Consider the following 24873-nt stretch of genomic DNA (forward strand, 5'->3'; position numbering starts at 1 on the left):
TTCTGCTATTTTAGGTTTTCTATTAAATTTAAGGTCTGAAATATTGTTTGATTTTAAAATTAATTGTAGTTGTCATCTAAAATTTTTTGCCTAGGTTTCTTTCTAATTGCATAATGTGGGTAAAATAAAATGAAATGCTGTCTAATAATTTATTGTTATGATTATGTTTACAGTAAAATGTTGTTTTCGTTCATGGACCGTGCTAGTTTGTTGGGCCCGATTCGTTTCATTTATTTTTGAGCCCAATTATTTTTGGCGGGAAGGAGTGGCGGAAAATTTTCGTTTTGCCGTTGATTTTTATACTAATACTAAAAATGCGTCTTCTTAGCGAAAGAAGCCCGGGAAAATGGAGAAGTACTTGGTTTCGCGTAAACCCCCGATTGAAAGTGTTCGGTCACTTCCAAGGTAAATTTGTCCCCTGTTTATCCTTTCTCGTTCAGTAGATATTTGAGAGTTCTTAGTGATTAAAAATGTTAAAAGAAGGCTGTGGAAGAGGAGTTCGGTGGAACTTAATGGGAGATTTGAGCGTAACTATCGTCATGAGATGTTGGATCTGCTAATTCGATCGTATTCTGAGGTGTGTCTGGCTTTTCTCGGTCATTAGGTATTTGGCTGTGCTCTTTTTTTTTGTGTGCACTGTGTTGTTTAAACTGTGGTTAATTTTTGTAAAGGTTGCAGTGTTTCCGCATCTGTATCAAGTGGATGGTTTGCCATGCCAGTCTCATGTATGCACTGATAACTTTGCTTATTGGTCATATGACTCCACTTCGGTGATTTAATTCAATGCAAAAATTTTTGGGCATGTACAGACAAATCGACTGGTTGGTGAGGCAAATGGTGATGGCCATCTCCCACTTAGAAAGTTAGTATTCTGGCTTCTTTGATTTTTATGTCACGAATGAAGATATTAACAATTATTTTAATTATTATAGTTGAGAGAATATATGAATTAAAAAAATTATTATAATCATTAATGTGTCAGAGTTTGTTCTATCTATCTATATATATATGCATGTGTGCCCTCTTGTACTGATTTAGAATGACTTAATTAAATTTTAGATCTTTTTTTCTTCTGAAATGTATTTTTTAAGTTGGTAGTTCTTGGACTCTGCTTCTGCATTCAAAACCTTGCCGCTTCATTGTGGTTCTGTATTTAGGCGGCCTGATGTGCTCCCAAATAACTTTGTCAACTATTGTCACTATTACCGTCGGCAGTGTTTCAGTTCTGACTGGCTATATTAACCACATTTAGTATCAACCAAAAATTTGGGTAGTATCTAATTAGATAAATTTGTTTTGGGTTCCCACATCCCTTCATGAAGCTCTACTGATTCTTTCTGATTCTTTCTACATTTCAATTAGTTTAAGGCATGCTCATCATGGTTGGAAATCTTGAATGCTAAGAATTGTAAATGCAAAACTTGTTCGTGTCCATTTGCTATGAAATTTCAGTTTGGATAACTTGGCACGATCGTTTTATCTCAGGTTGATCTCTATTGTAAGATGTTTTATTTTATGAGCATAAGAAGCTTTACTTTTTTCTTTGCTTATTTTTATTTATTGGTAATTATTGTTATGGTTAGTGTATTTGAAACTTGTTCATGTTTTTCATGGAAAAGGATTGAATTAGTAGTTAGCAATGGCGTGCACTTCTAGACATGAAATGTTCCGGTGTGTTACTTTTCGTGGCATTAATGATTTCTCTCAACAAATAGCTTACACATGTTTGTTAACAGGCAAGGCATCTCTGCAGTAGATTTTGACAAGAAGGTAAGTACAAATTAATATCGAAATGTTTTAGTTGAAATGAGAATGTGCTTTAACTAAATGTTGTTGTGATGCTTCACAAGTAAAAAATCCATGCATTATACTAAAATAACATAAAGCATCTCATCCGGAGATATATATAAATTTAAATCGACCTAGCATTTGAATTAATGTCATAGTTTCTATGTTATGCTTATGCTAAAAAAAATTGATACATAAATTTTTGCGAAATTCTTTTAATCGAAAGCTTTGATAGAAGGTCTCCAAAAAAGAATCTCTAAATTAATCTATCCCGAGCTTGATTGGGCGCTTAATATGCATAATTTTTTGAATAATGGATCCATTTCTTGTTCCACTCTCCACGTGAATTCTCCACACCAGTGAATTTTTGAGTATCTTCTTGTTTACTGTGAGAAGTACACAAATTTGATTAACGTATTGTTTTTATAATCCCTTCGTCTTATTTTTTTTATTCCATTGCTTTGGTGATTTAAATATTCCATCCATGTTTTGAATTGTACTCAGGGAATATACTTGGTGTCCGTGACAAAATCGGGTTGCTTAACAGTTCATGACTTTGAAACACTTTATTGCCAGATACCTGAGTTAACTTGTAAGTTCTGTTTTGGTGGTTATGTTTTGCTTATTTTGAAAAGCTGCTGTGCTTGTCAAATTTGGGAGACTAGATAGATAATGTTTCATAGTCAATATTTAATTAAAGAATGATAAGAATTATTAAGAAAAGTCCTATAAATTTTCTTGCCAGACCAGCTTTTATGTCTGGCTAGATGTATGAAATTTTCCTTACTTATGTTCTTTTTTGAAAATCTAATAATATGGCATTATCTTTGTTACAGCCTTCCAACTGAGAATTTTTTTCTTCCAAATTTGTCCAACTTATTTTTATCTTGCAATGATTATATATTTTTAACATAAATAACTAATTTGGTTTTGATTTTACTTGTTTTTACTGCCTTATGTCTTTAGAATGGTAAGAAAAAAGTGCTTAACAACCTTTGATGCTGCGTGCTTCATATTGAAGTAGCCTTATATTTATTTTAGTCATAGGAGAGGATGGAACTTCATATGAAGTGTTGATTATCATTTCTACCTGCTTTTGTATTAATTTGATGATAGGCTTGCGAGAAGATGAAAACAAACATTTAATGCACCTCTCCCTAAATCGACAACTTGATGCTGTCAGATGGAATCCTCTTAATCAGGACGAGGTTTAATTAAATTGCCTTTTCACTCAGCATTTTACCATGGATTTTTATTAATCTTTCATTATTTCTAAATGATGTCCATGATATGTTCCATGTAAAATGTTTTGGTTTTATCTTTTGAAGTTCTGTATGTCGTAGCTTGTCTATTGTAAGTCAAGGATAATCTTGTGATGGTTTGACTATTTCAAATGAAGTTACCAGATTCATAAGTCCTTGTGCATGTTTTGTGAGACTGATGGTTTGTCGAATTCATTAGTAATAGCTTTATTTTTATAGACTATTCAATATTCTATTTGTACTGCTCTGTCTTACTATTTCATTTCAGGTTGTTTGTGCATCTGTCAAAAGTAATGAACTGCTCATATTCGATATTGGATATGTCTCATCCGACCCAGTTGAAGTAATTTCCGTTCTTATATGTTATCGTACTTGTTAAATGTTGTTTACGTTGACTTTATAGGACCAGCTCTTTTCTTCCCAAAATCTCAATGTTTCTACTATCTACTGTTGATATTTGGCACAACTCCAAATTCAGTTGATATGAATTTCTTTTTCCATTATTCCTTTATTGTTAAGCCTTGTCCAGTGTTCTGAAATTTTTCCAATTATTTATTAATTAAAATATATAAAGTACCTTTACCAAACTTCATCAAATCATTACCCCTAATAAGGTTAACCGGATTAATATCTTTTACCGATTTCTTTTGGAGGCATTATACAAAGAACCAGGAAGTGTAGATGCAAATGCCTTTTGGAGGCGACATATAGCATGAGATCTTCTATTTACTTTATCAAATCACACATTGTTCTTATAATTTAAAGTAAACTGCAAATTTCATCATAATTTTTTTTTGACTTTGTTTTATTTCCCAAAGAAGTATTTTTTGTCATAGGCAGCTATACAGATGTTTGCTTTTTTCTTCTTGGCTAACTAATTTTTGGTCCTTCAATTACTTAATACAGGTGTTAAGAACAAGACGTACAGCCACAGTTAATGGATCCACCTTGCACAAAGGTCTCTCTGATGTCACTTTTACGTCAAATGACACAAGGTTGGTAACGTACACCTAATTTAAAAGAATAATTGTTTGTCTGGAATAATGAAATTCCTAATACTGTGTCATCCATTCTTTTATTTATGACGTCTAAATATGTAATAGAAATATCTGTAAACAGAAAAAAAGAGAAAAGCATAAAAACTAAACTGCTGCGTTGGACAGACTCTTAGAATGTGTGATTATTTAACAACTCCTAAAATTTATATAGGTGGAGTTTGTAAACCAGTTTTTTTCTGTACTGTGAATCTGATAGGAACTGGAATTCGCTACAGGGATTAAAGCATAATTCAAAGAATAGAACTCTAATTATAGTAGGAAAATTGCAAGAAAGTACAGAAATATAACTGAAAGTATCAGAGAAGTGTGGTTTCTCTGCCCAACGACAACAGCAACCCTCGACTTCCTAAATGATTACGCCCCTTCTCTCTGTTTTATCCTTTCCTGGAAGTGTTTCCCCTTCTTTCTCACCTTTCTTGCCATGTAAGGAAGGCTATTACGGTCAAAATATTTCTTCTGTCCTTTATTCATCACCGGGCCTGGCGTATTAGTGCTGTGTAAAACTGTAATTAAACATAAGATAAATATTTTAAAAATGCATTCGGCCCAAGAAATGGGATATTTACAGTCATTTTACTAGTTAAAATCTGTATCTATTATCAGAAACTTCACCATGGGAACGTGCAATGTGCTAATATTTGATTTAAGGCTCAAACTTGACCAAACTCCTGGACTTGTGGGTGGTCGCTTTTTTTTTAATAAAAATGGAAGTACATATTTGTCCAAGAATATCAGATATCGGCTGGGACATGCTTAGATCCTGAAGGCTAGGCAAAGGTCCACCGTGAGGCTTTTATCTTCTGAAGCTTACAAGTCTCTTCCTGTTTTTCCACACACGAAAGTTATTTACCCATAATCCTTGTGCGCACCAACTCACCAAGAGATCTCCTCAAAGATTGTCTAAGAGACTCATGCACTCTCTTTGAAGTTACTATTATTATTTTCCCTTGACCAATCTGTTTGACAAAAATGGCAACGGCACTAGTGTATGGTTATTGTTTGGTAGTACATATTGATTTCAGGTTTTTAATCATTCATCTGGTATTTGTTGTCGAACTAAGTTTACCTTTTAGTTCATATGCTTAAAATCATCCCTTTAATTCCTTATACGTGCTATTTTTAATCTCTTTTAGTGTGTAGGGAGTAGAAGGTATTATGTGTAGCATTAAAAAGAACGACGTTTTAAGTATGAGGACTAAAGGTAAAATATGTATAACTATAGGGATTCAATGAGTTATTAAATACGCATTTCTGCAGATACTTTAGTTTGATTAACAATCAACACATTTGTCAATCTTTTAATTTTTTCCATCACTGTGCATTTCTCAATTTGCTGGCAAATTTCAACAGGATACTTGCTTCTGATACACATGGTGCAATTAATGTGTGGGATAGAAGAGTGAACTCTCTACCTTGTCTTGAGCTTGCGTCTGCTTCATGTGGTACGCTTAACAGCATCCAATTAAATGCAGATAATCAGGTTAGGAATTGTGTATCTAGTCTATAGAGTAATTTTGTAATTCTTTTAGGAGTGATGCGTTTTTAAAGCTCAGTTACTACCTTCCCTTTTTTAGACAAAGGTCAAATGAGTCCTTAAACAAGTTAAGGATTAAAAAATATAAAATCAAAATCAATTGAATAAAATATTAAACATTTTAAGCATTTAAGTTCCTGATAGACTTTTAGTAAGTTAATGATTAATACTGAAATATCCTCAAGATTGATACTTTTGTCCCAACGCGAGTGTTTTTAATTTTTAATGCAGTGGTCCAAATCTCCTGGTCCACTTAACCTTGATAAAATTGCTGTCACTAACATAGTTTACGTGCTGTTGAATCGGGTTTTGGTTTGACCGAATTTTAGAATACACCTTTACTTTGTTCAATCAATACATGAGAATTTGCAAACAGTTATTACTCTATCCTTTCCAGATTATTTTTGGTGCTGGAAAACATGGGCTCGTGCATGTATGGGATATTCGTGGTGGAAGAGCATCTGCCACTTTTCAAAGTCTCAAAGAGGTATGCATAGTGTTTTTTTGTTCTATTATGTTATGAAAAGCACACATAAAAATTATGTTAGAAGTCAAGACTACTGCTTGGACACTATCTCCGCAATGCATCCGCTTCTACGTGGTGGGCTAATTAAAGACCAAGCTTGCTTAGGCTTAGGACCAGTTCATTCAACCTGGCTCCTAGTTTAATGTCTTATATTTGCTTATTTACTAGTTCAAGCCTTAGTCTTAAGTGTATTTTCATGAATCAGCTATCTCAAAAGTCTAAGTTGCTAGTTGAAGTCATAAATAGTTCTATCTTATGTCTTTAACGTTTCTTTACACGCAAGAGTCCTTTGGGCTTGTAGTACTAAATTTCTTAATAGAGGAAGGAAGGGTGGGGGGTTTGACTAAGAATTGAACTCAAGACCCCCTTGATTTAATGTTGAACTAATTATGCTGTTAGGTGAACACACATTAATTTTCTATTGTATCTGTAACAAAAAATGTTAATAAAATTTTAGTAACAGAGTTTTAAGCATTGATTTTTTAAACTGTACAAACAGTATTGGGCTAAAGATTACCGGGGAAGATAGAAAGTAGTTTTACTTTGAATTTGGGTATTAAAATTTGTATTTGGTAATATTGAAGTGTGAGAATCTTGGTCAGGAGGGGGATAAATTACTTGGTAGACACATTAACATGGTCCAGCAGTTCCGTTGAAGTTAATTTGTTTGACCGATATTGCAAATATGATTTTATAAACTGTCTACCTACTGATATATTTATATATTCTACCTAAATACCTTGGATACAAATTTCGTAAATAAACATTGATGCGGAAGCTTGTGACTTCTTGATGCATGCCTTCTACAGCTTGATTTTTGGTCACACGAACTTCGTCTCCAAGTTCCTTTTGCTTAAGAGAACGTATCTACTTGCGACATACTTTTAAATGAAGCATGACTAATTGGTAAATGTTGTAAAATATATTAAAACTGCTTTTAGAAATCTTATTCTTCTTTGTTTGGTATTGTAGATATGCCATCCACCTGTAAAGTCAGTGAAGTTGGCAACATTGCTAGAGAAGATTGGATCTTTGAAGGTGCGGTTATCCTTGCTTCACCTATCTACTACCTTTACAACTACTTACTCTTGTGTGGTGGCTGTATAGGTTTGTAAGTTGAACTACATACGAATGATTATTTTTAGTCATAAAAATTTAGCCCCAGTAATTTCAACAACATAATTTTGTCATATCTTTATTTGAAGTTTGGTGTTCCAGTAAGACTAGTTTTCACTTGAGGCTTCTCTCAAGACATTTAAGTATTTTGGGGGTTTTTCTATTCAACATTTAGTTTTACATTAATCTATTTTTAGCTATGGTTTTTTTTCTAAACTTCGTTGCAAGGTTCATGTCCTTCCCTGACTTTCACGTCACATGCATGCTTTGTTTTATCTGCTGCAGAAGAATCCTCAACAATTTCTTTTTTTCTCCCCTTCTTTATGGTTTCTCTCTTGAAACCTTTCGCCTGTGATATAACTATATTATGTTGTGATGTTGTTCTTTATGTATATCACTTATACAAATTAAGACAAAAATTGACAGTATTTATTGATGATTTCCCTATATTTTTCTCAGACAATGTTGTTCATAAATATACTCTACCATGATTTTGAAGTTGTTTGCTGGCTCTATCATCTTGAATTGTTTCTTTAGATTTCCTACCCTTTTCATATAGGAGTGTGTTTGAATGAGTTTCTCCATAAAAGCTTTTAGGAAACAAATATATGAATAAAAATTAACTTATATACATTTTAAAATAAATTTTTGGAGAAATTGTATCACAAGACGTACAAATTACTTTACTCAAAAGCTATTTTTAACATACAAAAAAGTCAATTTCATTTTTTTATTCATTTAGAAGTTCTTGTAGAAACTCTTCCAAACAAAAGTCTAACTCACTAATCTGTATTTAATATCGCTTAATGTCAGTATGTGCTAAGTTGGTGTCATACTTGTGACCTAGTCCCCACCTTAGATATCTGTATTTCACCATGTGGTAATTGTCTTTTGCATACTAGCTGGGGCAAGTAGTTGATATGGTTACCCATTCTCATCTATTCAGGCACAGGCAAATATTGTTCCCAAGGAGATTCACTCTATTAATATTAATCCATCATGCCCATATCAGTTAGCATTCCATCTTGTCGATGGCTGGTAAGTTGCCAAAATGTTTCTTCAGAGACTGTTAGTTAATAAGGAAAATTTCCATGTATTTGCTTAATCATGTCCTCTATAAGTTTCTATCATTAAACTATAAACTGAAATTACGACTGAATTGCCTGTCACATGTTCGGCTAATATTGTTTCTAAATGGTCTCATTTTCTTGAATTTACTTCAATGTTGGATCTGGAATTTTACAGTTTGTACTCAGTATCTACCTTTAAACAGTGCCATTTGATATCGGTAGGGGTTATGTACATAAAATATTGGTGTGTGCTGCTTATTGAATCTTACTTATCAAGAAAAATGCTTCCCTAATACTCCATTGTGGTTATTTTTTCTCAATGTTTTCACGCAGGTCAGGCGTTTTGGATATTAGTACTTTTGAAGTTACCCATATTCATTGCCCACCTCCTGCTTGGTTGTAAGTTTGTCCGTTTTCATCTGGAATCGCTTTTTCGTATTTGTGAAATGGCTTCTTGAAATGTCTAATTATTTGTTTACTGTTTATTTTCTTTTGTTAGAAACGATTCCTACGTTCCCGCTGATCTATCGTACTTAAGAAAACCTTCATGGTTATCAACTTGTTCGGTGAGAAGTTTATTGAATATAATGCACCTTCTTATTTTTACACTTGGTTGCCTACAAAATTTGCATAAGTTTCTCAATAAATATGTCTTATAACTTTTTTATCTAATATATCTGAACATAAGCTTTATTTTATATATCTAAATATAACAATCATACATTGATAATTGATCAATTATTGAAATAATCTTTAAAAATAATCCAATTTACCCCGTTTATATGTTTGGTTTAAATAAAATATTGATCTTTCGGACTTTCCAATTAGTGGGCTCTTGATGCTTATATTCATCATTATTTTTTTTTTGTGGATAATCATTTATTTTATTTGTACACGAAATAATTATTGTAATTTATGACAGATCTATTTGGCCGGGTCATCATCTGATTGTGGTATCCATCTTTTGGATTTTTATCCCAGCACCAACTCACCGAGCCATGTTGATTACAAGTAAGACCCTCATTTACTAATTGGAACACTCTATTGAGAAAGCACATGTACACTAAAATCTGCTGTACTCAAATCAAATTAACCACATTAGTATACAGTGAATGTCATGTGTTCATAAGCGTAAGTTTACTTATGAAACTGCATTTCGCAATGTTTTTTCTATGCAGTTTTAATTTACATATTTTTACAGGGAGGATATGCAAGAACTTTCAAGGCGGAAAAACCGAAGTAATCAGAACAGATTTATTTCTTTATCTGAAGGAGTTATCTCATGTGTTGCTCACCCTATGTATAATGCCATCGTGGGAGGAACCAAGGTTTGTGAATTAGAAATTTCTGTTATCGTCATTTTCTGTTTGAAGCTAGCTTTATGAGTTCCCTGTCTGACATCTCGAACCGGTTTTATATTAGTTCCTCCTAAATGAACTTATTTTCCTTCTTCTATAATCGAAGTATATTTATTAGTTAGATATAATTTCTTCATAACTAATTTTTGAAACAGAAAAAACTCATTTATTTCTTATTAATTTTTTAGAATCTTATTTTTAATTTATATATAAGTCAATTTTAGTTTATGATATATTTTATTTTATTTTTATTAATGTTTGTCATAGAAATATTTACGTAGTAGTTTTCTATACTAATATTTCCTTTGGTAGAGTAAAGAAATAGAGGTTGTGAAAGATAAACAAAAAGGTAAGAAATTAGTGGAGAAAGATCTTTGGTTGGAAAGGAATGAATAGAAAGAGAGTTTATTTCATTTACTATTAATTTTATTTATTATATTTTATCTTTCTGAGTATAATTATTTATTATTTATAATAATATATGGTGAGATATTTTTATTTAGTATGTGTTACCTTTCAATAAATATTAATATCATAAATATTATTTTTGAATTACTAAGTTAAACGTTTGCATTCACAAAAGTTATTATACATTCAGTTTTCATTATTTCATTTGTCTACTAATTAACCAACACCTTTATTTTATTTATAATTTATCTTTAATGGTGAGTTTTCTCCAAACTCAATATATTGTGTTAATAACTATTCAATTTCAATCCATGTGTCACTTGACATCCGAAGCCTCTGTTTTTATTAAAACGATAAAAAAATAGCAAACAATTATTAATTATAGAAATTAGAATAATTATAACATGACTATTTTTCTTAAACGATCATTTCATAACAACTTTTTAATGTACATTTCCAAAGAAAGCTTTTATTTTTGGGGTTCACGAAACTTTTTTTCTCACACCATTTGTCAGATTACTCTCTCCCCATCTTTCTTTCCTTTTCCCCGATCTCCTCTTAGTGTAACGAGGCATAAAAACCTTGTTTTTAATTTGAGGATGTTTGGGAGTAATCAAGGTAACATTGTTAAAGCGGGCATGCTTGACAATAATATTTGCTGTGTTTGTTACTGAGTTTGATTGATTATTGGTTTCAGAAAACTTCTTTGCTCGTGATTTCTCAAAGGCATGAGTCATTCAGAAGTGAAGATTAGTTCCAAGCTTTGACATGATTTTCTATTTACTGTATTCCGCTAGTCTGAATTTATAGATGAGTTAATGTCTAATTCCGTGTTAATAATGTTTTCGTATTTTAAAATTTTAGACGTTCACAAATTTTAGTTGCCTGTGGGCAAAATTGTAGATGTTTATGCCTGTCTATGTATGAGAAATTTGAAGGGACAAAGTCTTACATTATCTGATTTTACACCTTTTCAAGTTTGCATGTCTTCTGTTGTACAAACCGTCTGTGGTACAGGCATGGGTTTGGGGCAATGAATTGCACCTCCATAAATTTCTCCTTACACTCTGATATAACTAAATTTCCATTTTGCCCTTTTTTGTATTGTGTAATTCGAAAATTGGAACCAAATACTAGATTTTAACAGTGGAGAAGAGTGTCGACTGATACATGACATTATTTGGGGCCTTAATTTGATGTCACAACTCTTGTCATGACAGACTTCTGAAAAATTAATCATTTTTTGTATATTTTAATTTTGAGCATAGCTTAATCATTGGAGACCAGAAAAATGTCACAAATCCTTTTCAATCAATCAAATGTGAGGTGGGTATAAGATAGGAATATAATACCACGTATGCATATAAAATACCATGTATCCCCCATATAATTTCCATAATTATAGTGTTGGTACATTATTATTTAATCCATAGAATAGAAGGATTCACAGAATGCCTAGACTAAATAAATGGGCTGACCCATCCTTGTGCTTCTTGTGTCTCATCTTCTGTCACTGCTTCATATTAACACACCCCAAATTTAGAAGCAACTACTAAAACTTTCGGACATTACTCTACTTCAATTTTGGACATAAATAAATTGTTAAACTTTTTTATGTTTCAATTGATTCTAAAATCGAATCTTAATAATTTGTTAAACTTTTTTATGTTTAGATTGATTTTAAAATCGAATCTTAAAATATTTAAGAGTCATAGTCATAAAGAAATCGAGGTAAAACACTATTTTCACTGCTACTCCACACGTGAGGTGCCATGCATGCATGGTAATAGACAATAATATATTTCTTCTTTAAATTTTTACTCCTTTTAGCTGAGTGAAATACACGTAATAAATAATAATAAAATAATACACTGACGTGTCATACGATGAAAATCACTCCAATTCTTCAAGTTTTGAAAAATAGTTTCAAATTTAGTCTAAATTGGTCAGAGGGTTGCTTTACGACATTATTATATCATAATATCACATGCCTCTAACAGTCACCTTTGGAATTATAAATAGTTAATTGTTGTTGTGTAGATTTTCTTATATTATGTTATTACGTACACAGTCATAGATTCTCCACATCGAAGCCACCGGAAATAAAGGATAAAAATAAGAAGAAGAAAGAAAGAGAAGACACATATAAAAAGGTGAGTTGAGGTGGTGTTGTCATTTTATATACTGAAGAAAGAGGACCACATTCGGTTTGGTTCCTTTCTTTACAACTTCCTCTTTTGTTCCCCGCAAGAGACGCGGAATTCATATCACTTGTATCTTTCAGCCAAGGCTGTGTGACCATCACTGATAATGAAAGAGAAGCAATCCTCATGCACACAAATCTACAAACCAGGCTCATGCTCATCTTCTCTCTGCAAAGAAACAAAAGAGTTTCCCAACTATGTTTTCAGAATTCTTCTGCAATAATGCTAAATGGATTCCTACTGCAATGCCACATTTGTCTAATGCTTTTGTGAGCCCGTGCCACATAACATCACCTTAGTGTGGTCCCACATTTCCTTCCTTTCATAACAAATAATCTTGCATGATAGAATGGAATCAGTACATAAACTTAAATGTGGTTTCACAAATTTATGTAACAGTATGTAAAAATCAGTAATATACAAGTAACAGTTATAGACATCTACTAAAACCTAGGCATTGAGTTTTAGGTTGTTGTTGCTATTATGGCTGTGTTACTGTCTTGTTGATTTTATCCATTATCTAAATTTATTGATTTTTTTTTTCTTATAAGGTGTTTAACTTTATCATTTCTATCAAATGAAAACTTACAGTTTAATTATTTCCAACAAATTTGAAGAAAACAGAACTTAAAAAATAAAAGCATTATTAAAGATGACAGTTCATTTGTTAATATTTAAGGTAGTTGTGTGTTGAATTCAAGATTATTATTAAAGTAGAAAAATTTACCTGAATTGATTACATGATGGTTAGGTTTGCTCTTACAAGCAAAGCATGTAAGGGGTATGCTGTGATGGTAAAGTTGTCTGCATGATTTAAATTATGAAGAGAAGTTAAAAGATGCTTAAATTGATTAGCAGTGGTTCCTAGGGCTTCCCTTATCTTAAGTCATTTTTGGAGACTTTGGTGTCCCCTACCTCCTTGCCAATGAAGTCAATTATTGACACAAGAGACAGAAAGATACCTTTCCTAAGCAAAATCTTGCACCATAATTACTCCCTCTTTACTCTGATACATCTTTAGGGGGACCCATCTGATGGAGAAAGAAATGTACAATTTCTTCAAATATGTGCTATCTACTTTGCTGGGGTATGTCTGTATTATCAATGCAATTTCTTAATATTGATGAGTGAGACTGCACACCAGTGTAGGTTTAATTAGTGTCTAAAAAACATTGAAGGAATGGCTCAAAGATATAATTAGACAAAATAGAAATAGATATGCACGCTGAATATAAAAAGAAAGAAAAACTATGACATTTTGGTGTTTATATGGTGTGAAATACTAAGACATGTAACATGCTAGAAGATTATATAGCTTTGTTTAAATGAATCTCTTTCTCTTTTCTTGGGGTAGTTTTTCTGATTTCTTATTTTGTTTAAAATGATTGTTTCTTATCTTCTTTTCACTTTTGTAATTTTCTCTCAGCATGTTATAAAGTTTTCTTCAGCTGTCAAAACCAGTTAAAATGAAAAAGCTAAACCGTGAAATATGATTTTGTTACATTCTTTTGACATGTTTAACTTTTTTGCTCACAATATAAATGTAATATCATAATTTAATTCAAGTATCGTGTTCTGATGCTGTCAGTTAAGTAAGAAGAGTGGTAACCTTGACAAGGAATTCCCATGAAAAAATTTAACAGGTTCTGAATCAAATAATAATACCTCAGCCTAAACTATCCTGTTTTCATGGATATTGAAATTTGTGCTTGAAGTTGCTCTTAAACGGTTGTATCTTACATAAATATAAAAGTAGTAGATACCAATAAGAATAATAATAATTAAAATGATAAACAGATCATAACCAACTATGCTTACATCATCACCTTGTGAAAATAACTATGTTAGCAACTTTACCTCCACTAGGTTTAAATAACTGTTCTAAACATTTAATATTAGGGTCAATATCCCCCAAAGATTCTACTTTCCTGTAGGAAATTATAGTTGCAGTTATGAAAAAGATACCAGGTTGAATGATAAAGATTCTCAGTTTTCAAAAATACCCTTTGGAGTAATGTTCATATATGGCACATGACAGGATTTTTTTTGTAATTTACAGAGCTTCCCAATGGCCACTTGATCACTTGATCCCCACTGTGACACTCTGTCTCCAATATATGATTCAATGTCTGCTAAGTGTCAAACTTTTAGAACGTTTTGGTTATTTTTCTTTTCCCTTTTGGCCAAAAGAAACTGCACCTTTCACGCCTCAGTATCGTTCATCTTCAGTTTTTTTATTAGCAGAATATGGTCCTCAACCAACATAATTGCACGTTAGGGATTTGCAGAAAGAAAAAAAAAAGAGTTACTTTAGCAGTTGGAGTAAGTTAAAAGCTTCTAAATCGTCCAAAACGAGATTAAATCAATGAACTTTAAAAGTGGGTTTCTTCTTAAGAATTTTCCCAGTGACCTTACTTGTCAGGACATGTTTAGCACTTAAAACTTCCATTTGATTGAAGAAAAGGAACCTTCTATGTTAGGTCTTTGGCTGAAAGCCAAGTAAGGAAGAAATTGGTGAGAAAACCCTACACACACACACGTTACGAAATGGGTATATGAAAGTAGCATATAGTGGGATCTAAAATATTACCTTATCACATATGAACATGTTCTCATCATGAAAAGGAAAAGCCGCCAAGGTGAATTGATGCCTTTGTGAAGGAAGTTCTGCAAAGGAACATAACATAACCGTGTTATTATTAACTGTGATGATTACACACGAAGTATGAATTAGAATTAAAGCAACATCTAGTCCAAAGTATTCCTAAATTGAAAGCAGAAATGGTTGACCACATATGTGAAAGTGGAAGATAGTGGCATGGAACTTCTCATGTTCGTACTAAAGCAATCATGTGAAACAGTGGTACCACCACCTAATGCTGAATTCTGGTAAATTTTGGAATCTGTGGGTAAATTGGTAAACTTGCAACACACTGCTGATGTGTTAGAAACATGTCAGAGTTAAATTCCTTCTCTCTTAAACTTACTCTCTTCTTTTCACATCATCACATGGACTTACTCCATTAGTTTTTCCTATGACAATAAAAACAAAACTCTTTGGACTTAGGGTGCCCCTCTCTATCTCTCTTCCTATTTTCTGGTTCTCCAAGGTTCCACTTTAGATATAGGCTTAAAATCAAGTCCAACCATTAAATACCACTTGGTCATCCCTTTGTTCTTCTGGCCCTTATAAATTAAAGTTTCTAATTTCATCCGGTGCCCATATTATCCTCTAGAAACTTGCATGTTCCACTCTGTTTCTTTCTCTGTTCTGCTTCATGGCTACAACAGCAACATCAGCACAGGTTTTCAAAGACTACAAGGACACAAGTAATGGAAACCCTGAAATTACGAGGCAGGAAATTCAGGCGGCCATAGCCAAAGCAGTGGAGCTGAGAGCTCTTCATGCGGCTTTGATGCGAGGAAATAGCCCAGCCAATGCTAGATTCCCATCCCCTTCCCCTGCTTCGCGCCCTGTTTCTCACTTCTCTGCCCAAGATTACCCTGTTTTCACTCCAGTGGGTATTGTAATTTTTTCTTGAATTTTGGCTTGAAAAATTGTTTTTTACTTATTTTGATGAAATGGGTATCCTAGAATCTTCGTAATTCATTGCAAAGCAGCGATTTTTCACTAAGAAACAGAGTACTTTTGCTGGATTATCTGTTGCTAGATTATGTTTGAATTGACCGTTGCTGTTAATCATGATAAAGACCAAATTTAAGATACTTGAATTTGTGGTGCTCCCTTTCGCTTGAACGCTGCTATTTATTACAATTGAAAGAATTATGAAACTGCTGCTTTCTTATGGCTGGTTAGGTAGATGTCATTATTAGTGCGGTTACATCCTTACTCGCTGCTCCTCTTTTTTTCTTATCTAATCTTGAAGAAACACCGACCGTGAATGAAAGTTTTGACTTTTTTGAGCATTTTGGATTTTCGCTTTAAATTCTGTGTCATGGAACTCTTTAATGTTCATTAAGTCAACTGAGCTGAGCCTGAGGCAAATCGTGAAACTTTTATATTTATTGTCTTAATGATTCTTTAATTAGAAGAATAATTTAATGTTTTTTTCAGTTTTTCATTATTTTCAGATTCTACCAATATTTGCGGCTGCAACTGCAAGGCCCCCTCCCCTTTAGTATATTTTTCCCTTTTCAATTTTGATTGATGGTAAGTTTCTATTGACAGAGCTATGAAGATGATCCACTGGTGGTGTACCATCAAAACTCCATGAAAAGCCTAACAGTATCAGAAAGTTGGGATGGGAGTCTTCTAGAAGGAGGAAACAGCAGAGAAACCATTGTAGCAGATTACAAGGAGAAATCAAGTTCAAGAAAAGGACTATATTCTGGTTTTGCCAACGTTGATTCTCACACATGCCCTACTGAAGATGCCAAATCTGTGACTGGCTCTTGCGCAAATCAAATAACTGTTCTGCAAACATCACCTGCAAATGATTACTCCAAGGGTAGGAGGAGAAACAGCATGGAGGATTTCAAGTCCGTATCCTCCTGCAACAAATGCAACCCTGCCACCATAACTAGCGATTTTGAGAATGCAAGGAGCAGCAAGAGCTCCAACATTATTGTCCCAGTTACGGATTCACACTCATCTCTTCAATCCCAACCCAAAAGCAAGGGGGTGATTTCTTGGTTGTTTCCCAGGTTAAAGAAGAAACACAAGAACGAGAATTCCCCTAATAGAGCAGAATCTGAGGATGTTTCTCAGGTTCTCAAGGACTTGGGAATAATGTCAATGGAGACATTGAAGAAGGAGCTGGTGGAAGCAAATGAGAACCGAGATGTGGCCTTAATGGAAGTTTCTGAGATGAGAGGTTCATTGGGAGAGCTGAAACAGAAGCTGGAGTACTTGGAGAGTTACTGTGAAGAGCTGAAGAAAGCTCTAAAGCAAGCCGTGAAGACAAAGGATTCTCAACTTTGTGACCAACTTACTGATCTTCCTCAGAGGGGGAAACTATTTGAAGGAAATGGGGAAAATAGGATGCCCGTGAGTGAAGAAGTAATGGTAGAGGGATTCTTGCAGATAGTGTCAGAGTCCAGATTATCAGTGAAGCAGTTCTGTAAGACCCTTATTACTCACATTGAAGAGACTGATCATTCTTTGACAGAAAATTTGAACTTGCTTCTCCAACCTTACAAGTTATCTCTGAGTTCCAAGTTCTCAAAGGCAGTTCTATACCATTTTGAAGCTTTTATAAATCAGTCTCTCTACCAAGACTTTGAGAATTGTGTTTTCCAAAAGAACGGTTGCTCAAAATTCCTAGACCCGCAGCAGGATCGTCAATCACAATTCTCTTCTTTTGTTGCCCTTAGAAATTTGAGCTGGAATGAGGTACTGAGAAAGGGAACAAAATATTACAGTGAAGAGTTTAGCAAGTTCTGTGACCAGAAAATGAGTTGTATCAATACTACTTTAAAATGGACAAGGCCATGGCCTGAACAGCTTCTTCAAGCTTTCTTTGTGGCGGCAAAATGCATGTGGCTGCTACATTTGCTTGCCTTTTCTTTCAACCCTCCGTTGGGAATTCTAAGGGTTGAAGAGAATAAACTCTTTGATCCTCACTACATGGAGGATATGTGTCCAAGGTCACAAGGGCCAAGCAGAGTTAAGATCATGGTGATGCCGGGATTTTATGTTCAGGATAGGGTCTTGAGGTGTAAAGTTCTTTGCAGGTACAAGTCTGCAGCCTAAGAAAACTAGTAATGAGTTTTATATGTACATTTTCTTTTACTTAGACTTTTCCACCTGTAACTCAGTAACTAGCCGTATTTGATGATTAATAATAGTCGTAAGTGATTTAATTTAGTGCATGTTCAATTGTGGGTGCCTGACATTGAATAGATAAAGATTCAAAAGTTTAGAGAATTGTCGTTAAATAAAATTATGTTTTGTCACTCGTTCTGTCATTGCGAATACCTCCAATTTCATGTAGTTCAGAACACAGAAAATGCATTAAAAAACCATATATTTACAGCTATTGGTAACGGTGGTCTAAAATTACATTTCTGGTAGGACCCCCAGAAACCTATACGGACAGTACCTGTTTAGCTTAATTTACTGATCACTGCATGATTGTACTCTGTTACTTGATTTACAAACTTATATAGATTCAGATGGTCTTTATGCAGATTACGACAAAAAGAGGAAATATTTTTCTTAGTTAAAATTACTATAACTGGGAAAATAAACTCGTTAATCAAGTAGCGATAATTGATGTTGAATCGCAGTGTCACGTCTCAGATTTGAGATAAAAACGGGTGAGTACTACAGAGAACTGTAGAGGTAGAGTTACATTATATATATATATATATATATATATATATATATATATATTATTTTTGTATGGATTCCATATTCTCCACTAATTTACTTATCATACAAATACAAACTAATTTTTAACAACTGCCTTGGTTAAGACAAGAAATTAAGACCAGGACTAAACGTGGGGAAAATTTTCCCAATTGCTAGAGACAGGTACTCGGAAAAGAAACCCTTTGATTTACATTTTCTTTCTAAATTTGCAGAGTGATGTTTATCAGATTTTTTTAGAACAAAACGAGGGAGTAGCAGGGAGAACTGTTGAGGTAGAAAGAAATTGAAATCTTTATCTTCACTCCCTCTCTGTAGAGACAATCTTGTCAGATAAATCGTCCATACGCATGCGGAAGCAAGAATACCTTGTTATGATTTGATATCAATACAAATGGAGACTGGTAAAATTCAAAAATAGAGTACGAATAACATTACTTAACTGTTGGGTAACGCGTTTGACAAATCTTTATGATCAATAATTAAACAAGAGTTTCATAATCAAATTCACAAAGCTTTATTGTGATGAGTAATTAAAGGACGTGTGTCCGTCACGAGAAACAGTGCCAAAAAGGATGTTTATGCACGAGAATTATACTATCACTGGTAAAACGAGTTGCCACATAGATATTAGGAACATTACTTAGAACACGCTGAGTTCTCAATTAAGAAAGAATGAAAAGTAGAGACGAAAATGATGGCATAGGATTAGGATGCATCCGAATTGTCACCCTCACTCCACCAAAAGCTAACTGAAAAACTTGTAGTCAAAGACCTCACATAGTGCCACCATTTTGGCGGGATATATAACATTTCGCCTTCCTCCAAAATACAGTCTACAAATTCCAACTCTTGCACCTTGGGAAACTTCCTTTCATCTACGTCATCTAAATCAACCTTAAGACAACAATTCTAATCAACATGGGCACACAGATTTCAAAATATCAAAAGAAAAAATAAATATAAATCAACAAATAAGGACAAGTTAAATGAAAACACGAGAACGGATGGCACAGTTTTTGCCGTATCAATGAAATTGCAGTAAAGCTAAACAAAAATCAATACCTCCCATAAAGTTTCCACTTTGCAACATATTAAGTTCATAAACCTGTCACATATTGTATATGTAAACTGCAAATACACTATCATATTCCTTTGAATTCTACTTTCTGTTGGCAGCTTGTATAGACAATAATAAGCATTGCATCTGCTGAAGAATCATTTTCGTCACAACAAAATTACTCTCATATGTCATGACAGATCTAATATGGAATCTTTTAGGTTCGTTATAAGTTTAAAAGACTTGATCACTTGGCTGTCTAGAAAATTTGTAGCAAGTGAAAGGATAAAAAAGCCTAGGCTTACATTGAGTAACACAGTGGACAGCGCAAATTAATGAAGTGCTACTAGAGCTCTTTGGCCATTTAGATGAGATGTATTAGATATTATTACGCTTTTAAGCAAAGGGCACAAGTAGACAAAACAAGCTGTCCAATCATATAGTTCAGGAAACTAATTACCTGGCTGGAATTGCTGAGCATGGTACCAGAGTGGGGGGAAAGTTCCTCAGACAAAGATGACGAGTAAAGCCTAATGTATTTTTTTCCAACAACCTGTCAGTGAGAAAATGATTTCAGTGAAATAGATTATTCCATGGTGCATAATACATGGCTATTAGTATAATGTAACTATAGGCAATGTTCTACAAAAAATAGTATAGGCAGCATCTTCTACGCAATTAAAAATAACAAGGATATAATATTAACGACAATGTCATCTTCATGTATTAAAGGTCTCTTGAAATAAGCCACAGTACATCCAAATTTCATATTTTGTCTATAGCTTGAATAACATCAACTATGCTACGCCAGCTATTGGCTTGGTAATAGCACTGCAAAAAGTAGGAGTCACGGTACCTCCATTATTTCAGTAATAATTACTTGGTTTACATATATGCTCAAAAACCGAGTTACATAAATGAATTCTGTATGGTAGGGTGGGTGTAGAGAAGCTGATTTGTAATAGACAGCTCACTTCTGTACAGCTGAGTTACCTGAGCTAGTATGTTATGATGCGGATCATGGTGTAATGGTGTCACTGTTCCTGCTGGACCAAACCAAGCATTGAGAGATCGTAGCTCCCCTCCACCAGCAAAACAATAGTCAGGAATAAAAATATCTTTCCGCAGCTCATTTATCTGCGATTTCAATGATGCCAGTTACTGAAAGCAGTACAAGTCCTGCACTTGCAGGCTAAAATGAAAAAGTTGATTTGGAGACAACATAAATCTAAATTATAAATACCTGATCAAATAATGGATGCTGAGCAAGATAAGTAGGACCACCAAGAGAACAGGCACCAGACTTTATCCGCTGAATAAATTCTGAAAAAGTAATCAGCTCTTGCTTCCATTCAGCACATAAATAGTTTTTTCCAACCTGGAAAAAACGCTGCAAGTTACCCTTTTTTGTAAAATTTATCTAAAAATAAAAACAATATATAATACCTACAAAACCACTCCACCCTGTTCACCTTGTGTGTGTTTGAAGGAATTTCATGTATACTGCTAAACAACTTCCAACAGCCTTGCCATGACAAAAAAATCTACATGAGGTAAATGCTATGTACATTCAAATGGTACTAGATGTAACTAGAGGTGACAATAGATTGGATAAATTACTTCAGATTAAAATGAATCGGATGAAAGAAATCCATATTGATTCATTAAAAATCTGATCCAACCATTAACATTTTTTTTCATAGATGGATATCCAATCTGGGTATAGATAATATTTTAATTTTTTAAAAAATATATTTTGCTTAACTTTCAAAAATAAATTCTGTAAAATAAATTTTAAATGTATGTTTCTAAACGATTTGGAAACTTACTGTTAAGAAAGATTTAATTATGAAATTGTTAGGCTAGGAAATAATGACAGAAAGTGGAATGTGTATTATAGAAGGAAACTTTAAAATATAAGGTGGTTATGCAGTTGGTTGTTTTGGTGGGAGGGAGACTTTCTGAGAGTCTATATATAGTTGCCTTTAGGGAGGTGTTGGGGGAGCTTTCGAAAACGGGGAGCCTCTGGCTTTGTAAACAGGGAATACCTGTGTGAAAGAAAGTACCTTCCTTTGTATGCAAAAGTTATTGTAAGTCTACGTCTTTTTGGTTTGTGTTCTTTCTTTCTTATCTTAACGAACCTAACAGAAACACTAATTGGATTAACTATGACCGTTAAATATTGATAGGAGGACCAAAATAACGAGTAGATCATTACTCATCTGTGAAATTAAATGGATGCACTTGATCTGATTCATTTGTTTTATATCTTGGTAATAGATGTATTCACTGGTGGATGGACTAAATGGACGATGGATAAATGAATTGATTTGCCATCCTTAGATGTAACATATATGTTACAATGTTTAAGAATTGACAGAAAAACTTATGTGAATCATAAATTTCATCAACTTTTGTCTACGTGACCTATTTTTTATTTCAGTTTTGAGAACTTAATGGGAGAAAAGAACCTATAATGGAATATCAGATTAAAAAGAGGAATGGAGGGGGAAGTCTTCACTCACAAAGTGTTGCAACCAGAACAAAATTTATTCACTTGTTAGATCATTGACACATGAAAAGGTCTAGGATTTTTTACACAACATATTTAGGCCTATAAACCCAAAATATTTGAAGGGAATATTATGCAATGCAAATAAACTAACTACATTATAGTACGTTCCAATCTAACTGATGAGTAGATGGCCAACTTTTAATGCCTGTAGGCACAAATTGAGGAAATATAAAGAGAGGACGAGATATAAGTTGCAACGCAAAGACAATAATGTAACACAAGTGCATCAAGTTTGTGTTTTGTCAATAACTTTCCATGTTGGACAATGTTCCATTTTTGCTTAAACTTTGGTCTCAAACTCTAAATATTATATTTTCAACATCAGTAGGCTTGAACATGTTTCACACATATATTCCCACTGAGTTAGGTTACAGTTTGGTACTTGTCAATTAGTAGAGTTAAATTTAACTCACATACTGAAAACAATTGTCAGCCATCCAATAACCTTTTCTCTTTAGAAAAGAAGAAAATCAAACAAACACATTCAGTTTCAGAAAATCAAACAAACACATGTAATCTCAAAAAATCAAACAAACACATTTAATCTCAGAAAATCAAACCTTCATCCCTCTCCCTTTGCTCCTCAGGGAAGTGCAGGTGTCTTCCCTTATAATCACAAAAAGACCATCAGAGTAATTACCTCAACCGGAACTGTGCGGTCACCGGCAACTCTCAACAAGTAATCTTCATCATTCCATTTCGCGCTGGCTGGCCAGTGAGCCATACAATCTCTGATAATAACCGGAGAGCGAGACAGGTAATGATCCTTTAGGAATTTATCCAACGACAGCGCTGATTTCTTGACCACAAGCGTAGAAGAAAGAGACTTAATTGGTAAAAGTTGGAGCACCTACAGTGTAAAAAGCTATAACATAAACGTTAGAGCAGAACAGCCTTGAAGAAAACAAAATCAAATGCAACCAAAACAAAAAGTAAAAAACCTTCCAATTCCAAAATTAATAAACAACTAGTATCACATCATCCCGGATAGTTACACTAGCACACTACATGTTTGGATTAACGTGAGTATTTCAGCAATTTACTGAAGCTTCACGATTAAGATTTCCCAAATGCAGATTAAAAAACGATGATAAAAGCAAACAAAGAGGAACGGACCTCACCTCTGCCATATTAAAGTCCCGATCGACGAACCGGTGTCCCGAGTCTCCCAGTTCAGAAACCCTAACGGTCCTTCGAGCTTGTTCCGACACTTTCGCGACGGCGGAGTCCAAATCCTTGCGAAGGAGCGTCCCTCCCATGATGATTCCCAAATCTAAAACCCTAAGCGCCTCCCTGAACTCCCCGTTGCCATAGTGGTGTCGAGCCACGTGGAGGCAAGCCATGGAGTACGCGTCGCGCCACACCGGCAGCACCGAGTGCCAAGGCCCAGAGTGCAGCTGCTCCCACGCCATCTCACACGCCGCCTCCGCCGCGCGAATGTCGCCCCCGGCCGCCAGCGCTGCCATGCTCACGTACGCGTACCCGCCGTGCTCGGAAATGGAGTGGAGAAGCGCCGCTAACTCCCGGTCCAGCGTCGGCGTATCGAAGTGGAGGGATGGAGTGCCGTCGCCGGATGCGGTGGTGGAGGACATTGCTGCGGCGGCGCAAGGAGAGAACTCCAGCGACTGAACTGAAAAAGTGAAAGTATGTAATAAAAGTGTTGGATGTTAGAGACACTCTCCTAGAGATAGATATTTCTAAGTATCTTAGCTTAGGACCCAAAGGTAAATAATGATCGCTAATCAATCATTATTTATTAGGCAGAAAGATATTTTTCTCTTTCCTTTCCAAAAGGTATATTCAGATATTTTTGTCTTTCTTTTATGATATTTTTTGTCCACACTATTACGTAGTTTTTTTATTTTTATTTTATTCCACTATAGCCTCCTATGATGCCACGTTTTCTAGCAAAAGATTAGAAATTGAGCTTTTCAATTAAAGGAAGCCACGTTTATCACCTAAACGTCACATAAATTTTGAAACTATGCATTAAATAAAGAGAACTACAACAGCCCAAAAAGAAGGAAGGTCCAATCACACTTGTTAACACTTTTCCATGCTCACTATTTTCATACATAAATTAAAAAATAGTTAGGTCATATTCATTCATTTTATTGTATAAGTGAGAGATATTTTGAATATAAAACTACGGATATTTGATATTTGAATCTTGCGCTGTGCATTGAATTGATATCAAATATCCCAAAAGAGAATATTGTGTCTCCTTTCATTTTCTTAGGTGCCATAATTATTTGCAAATAAATCATTTTGGTTGATTAGTCATTAGAACATAACTCTTTGCTTATATGACATTATGCGAAGTTATCACAAGTTCATGAAATCATACATATGTGGTCCAAAAATCTAACTCTAAAAATTCTCTCTAACTCTTTGCTCTCTTTTTTTAATCTGTTAAACTTTAATTTTGATTAATATTCATTAAAAAAAAACCTATCTATCTAAGGTTGTCCAAAAGTCTTGGCATTTATAGGTGATGAGAGATGTTGGCTAGAATGAAAAATTCAAGATCCTTGATTTGCCACTAATATTAAAATTGTAGCAATTTGTTAGACTGATGGCAGA

The 24873-nt window shown here is 34.0% G+C and overlaps 3 protein-coding genes and 1 long non-coding RNA gene across 8 annotated transcripts; 2 read left to right on the top strand and 2 right to left on the bottom strand.

Annotated features, from left to right (window-relative positions):
- Nucleotides 1–221: 221 nt before the first annotated feature.
- Nucleotides 222–11176, top strand: LOC124848828 (Transducin/WD40 repeat-like superfamily protein). 2 transcript variants are annotated; one of them, XM_047326638.2, is made up of 18 exons: nt 222–405; nt 481–577; nt 672–725; nt 810–862; nt 1737–1770; nt 2293–2380; nt 2905–2996; nt 3319–3393; nt 3957–4045; nt 5459–5588; nt 6040–6129; nt 7141–7206; nt 8231–8322; nt 8688–8753; nt 8854–8920; nt 9277–9365; nt 9556–9682; nt 10818–11176. In XM_047326638.2, exons 1-18 carry the CDS (start codon nt 347–349, stop codon nt 10872–10874), a joined length of 1425 nt encoding a protein of 474 aa, XP_047182594.1. In that variant the 5' UTR covers nt 222–346; the 3' UTR covers nt 10875–11176. The 2 variants fall into 2 exon arrangements, with proteins under 2 accessions (XP_047182594.1, XP_047182595.1); XM_047326639.2 differs by having other exon boundaries at nt 224–405; nt 484–577; nt 10818–11175.
- A 1090-nt stretch (nt 11177–12266) lies between these two features.
- LOC148201783 (uncharacterized) lies at nt 12267–15278 on the bottom strand. Of its 2 annotated transcripts, XR_015784988.1 has the most exons (5): nt 14915–15278; nt 14328–14812; nt 13287–13457; nt 13052–13128; nt 12267–12660 (listed from the first exon to the last, which is right to left on the bottom strand). It is a non-coding gene; the product is annotated as an uncharacterized LOC148201783 (long non-coding RNA). The 2 variants fall into 2 exon arrangements; XR_015784989.1 differs by lacking the exon at nt 14328–14812 and having other exon boundaries at nt 14915–15183.
- A 186-nt stretch (nt 15279–15464) lies between these two features.
- LOC124848831 (IRK-interacting protein-like) lies at nt 15465–18151 on the top strand. Of its 2 annotated transcripts, none has more exons than XM_047326643.2 (2): nt 15465–15842; nt 16514–18151. In XM_047326643.2, exons 1-2 carry the CDS (start codon nt 15603–15605, stop codon nt 18035–18037), a joined length of 1764 nt encoding a protein of 587 aa, XP_047182599.1. In that variant the 5' UTR covers nt 15465–15602; the 3' UTR covers nt 18038–18151. The 2 variants fall into 2 exon arrangements, with proteins under 2 accessions (XP_047182599.1, XP_047182600.1); XM_047326644.2 differs by having other exon boundaries at nt 15616–15846.
- A 997-nt stretch (nt 18152–19148) lies between these two features.
- Nucleotides 19149–24022, bottom strand: JMJD5 (2-oxoglutarate (2OG) and Fe(II)-dependent oxygenase superfamily protein). 2 transcript variants are annotated; one of them, XM_088109066.1, is made up of 6 exons: nt 23412–24022; nt 22931–23140; nt 20959–21105; nt 20709–20852; nt 20176–20268; nt 19149–19552 (listed from the first exon to the last, which is right to left on the bottom strand). In XM_088109066.1, exons 1-6 carry the CDS (start codon nt 23880–23882, stop codon nt 19364–19366), a joined length of 1254 nt encoding a protein of 417 aa, XP_087965192.1. In that variant the 5' UTR covers nt 23883–24022; the 3' UTR covers nt 19149–19363. The 2 variants fall into 2 exon arrangements, with proteins under 2 accessions (XP_087965192.1, XP_047182598.1); XM_047326642.2 differs by having other exon boundaries at nt 20959–21093; nt 23412–24021.
- Nucleotides 24023–24873: the final 851 nt, after the last annotated feature.

This window comes from Vigna umbellata, chromosome 3 (genome assembly GCF_029865625.1).
Source record: "Vigna umbellata cultivar VRB3 chromosome 3, Vumbellata_1.0, whole genome shotgun sequence".
NCBI classification, from domain to species: Eukaryota; Viridiplantae; Streptophyta; class Magnoliopsida; order Fabales; family Fabaceae; genus Vigna; species Vigna umbellata.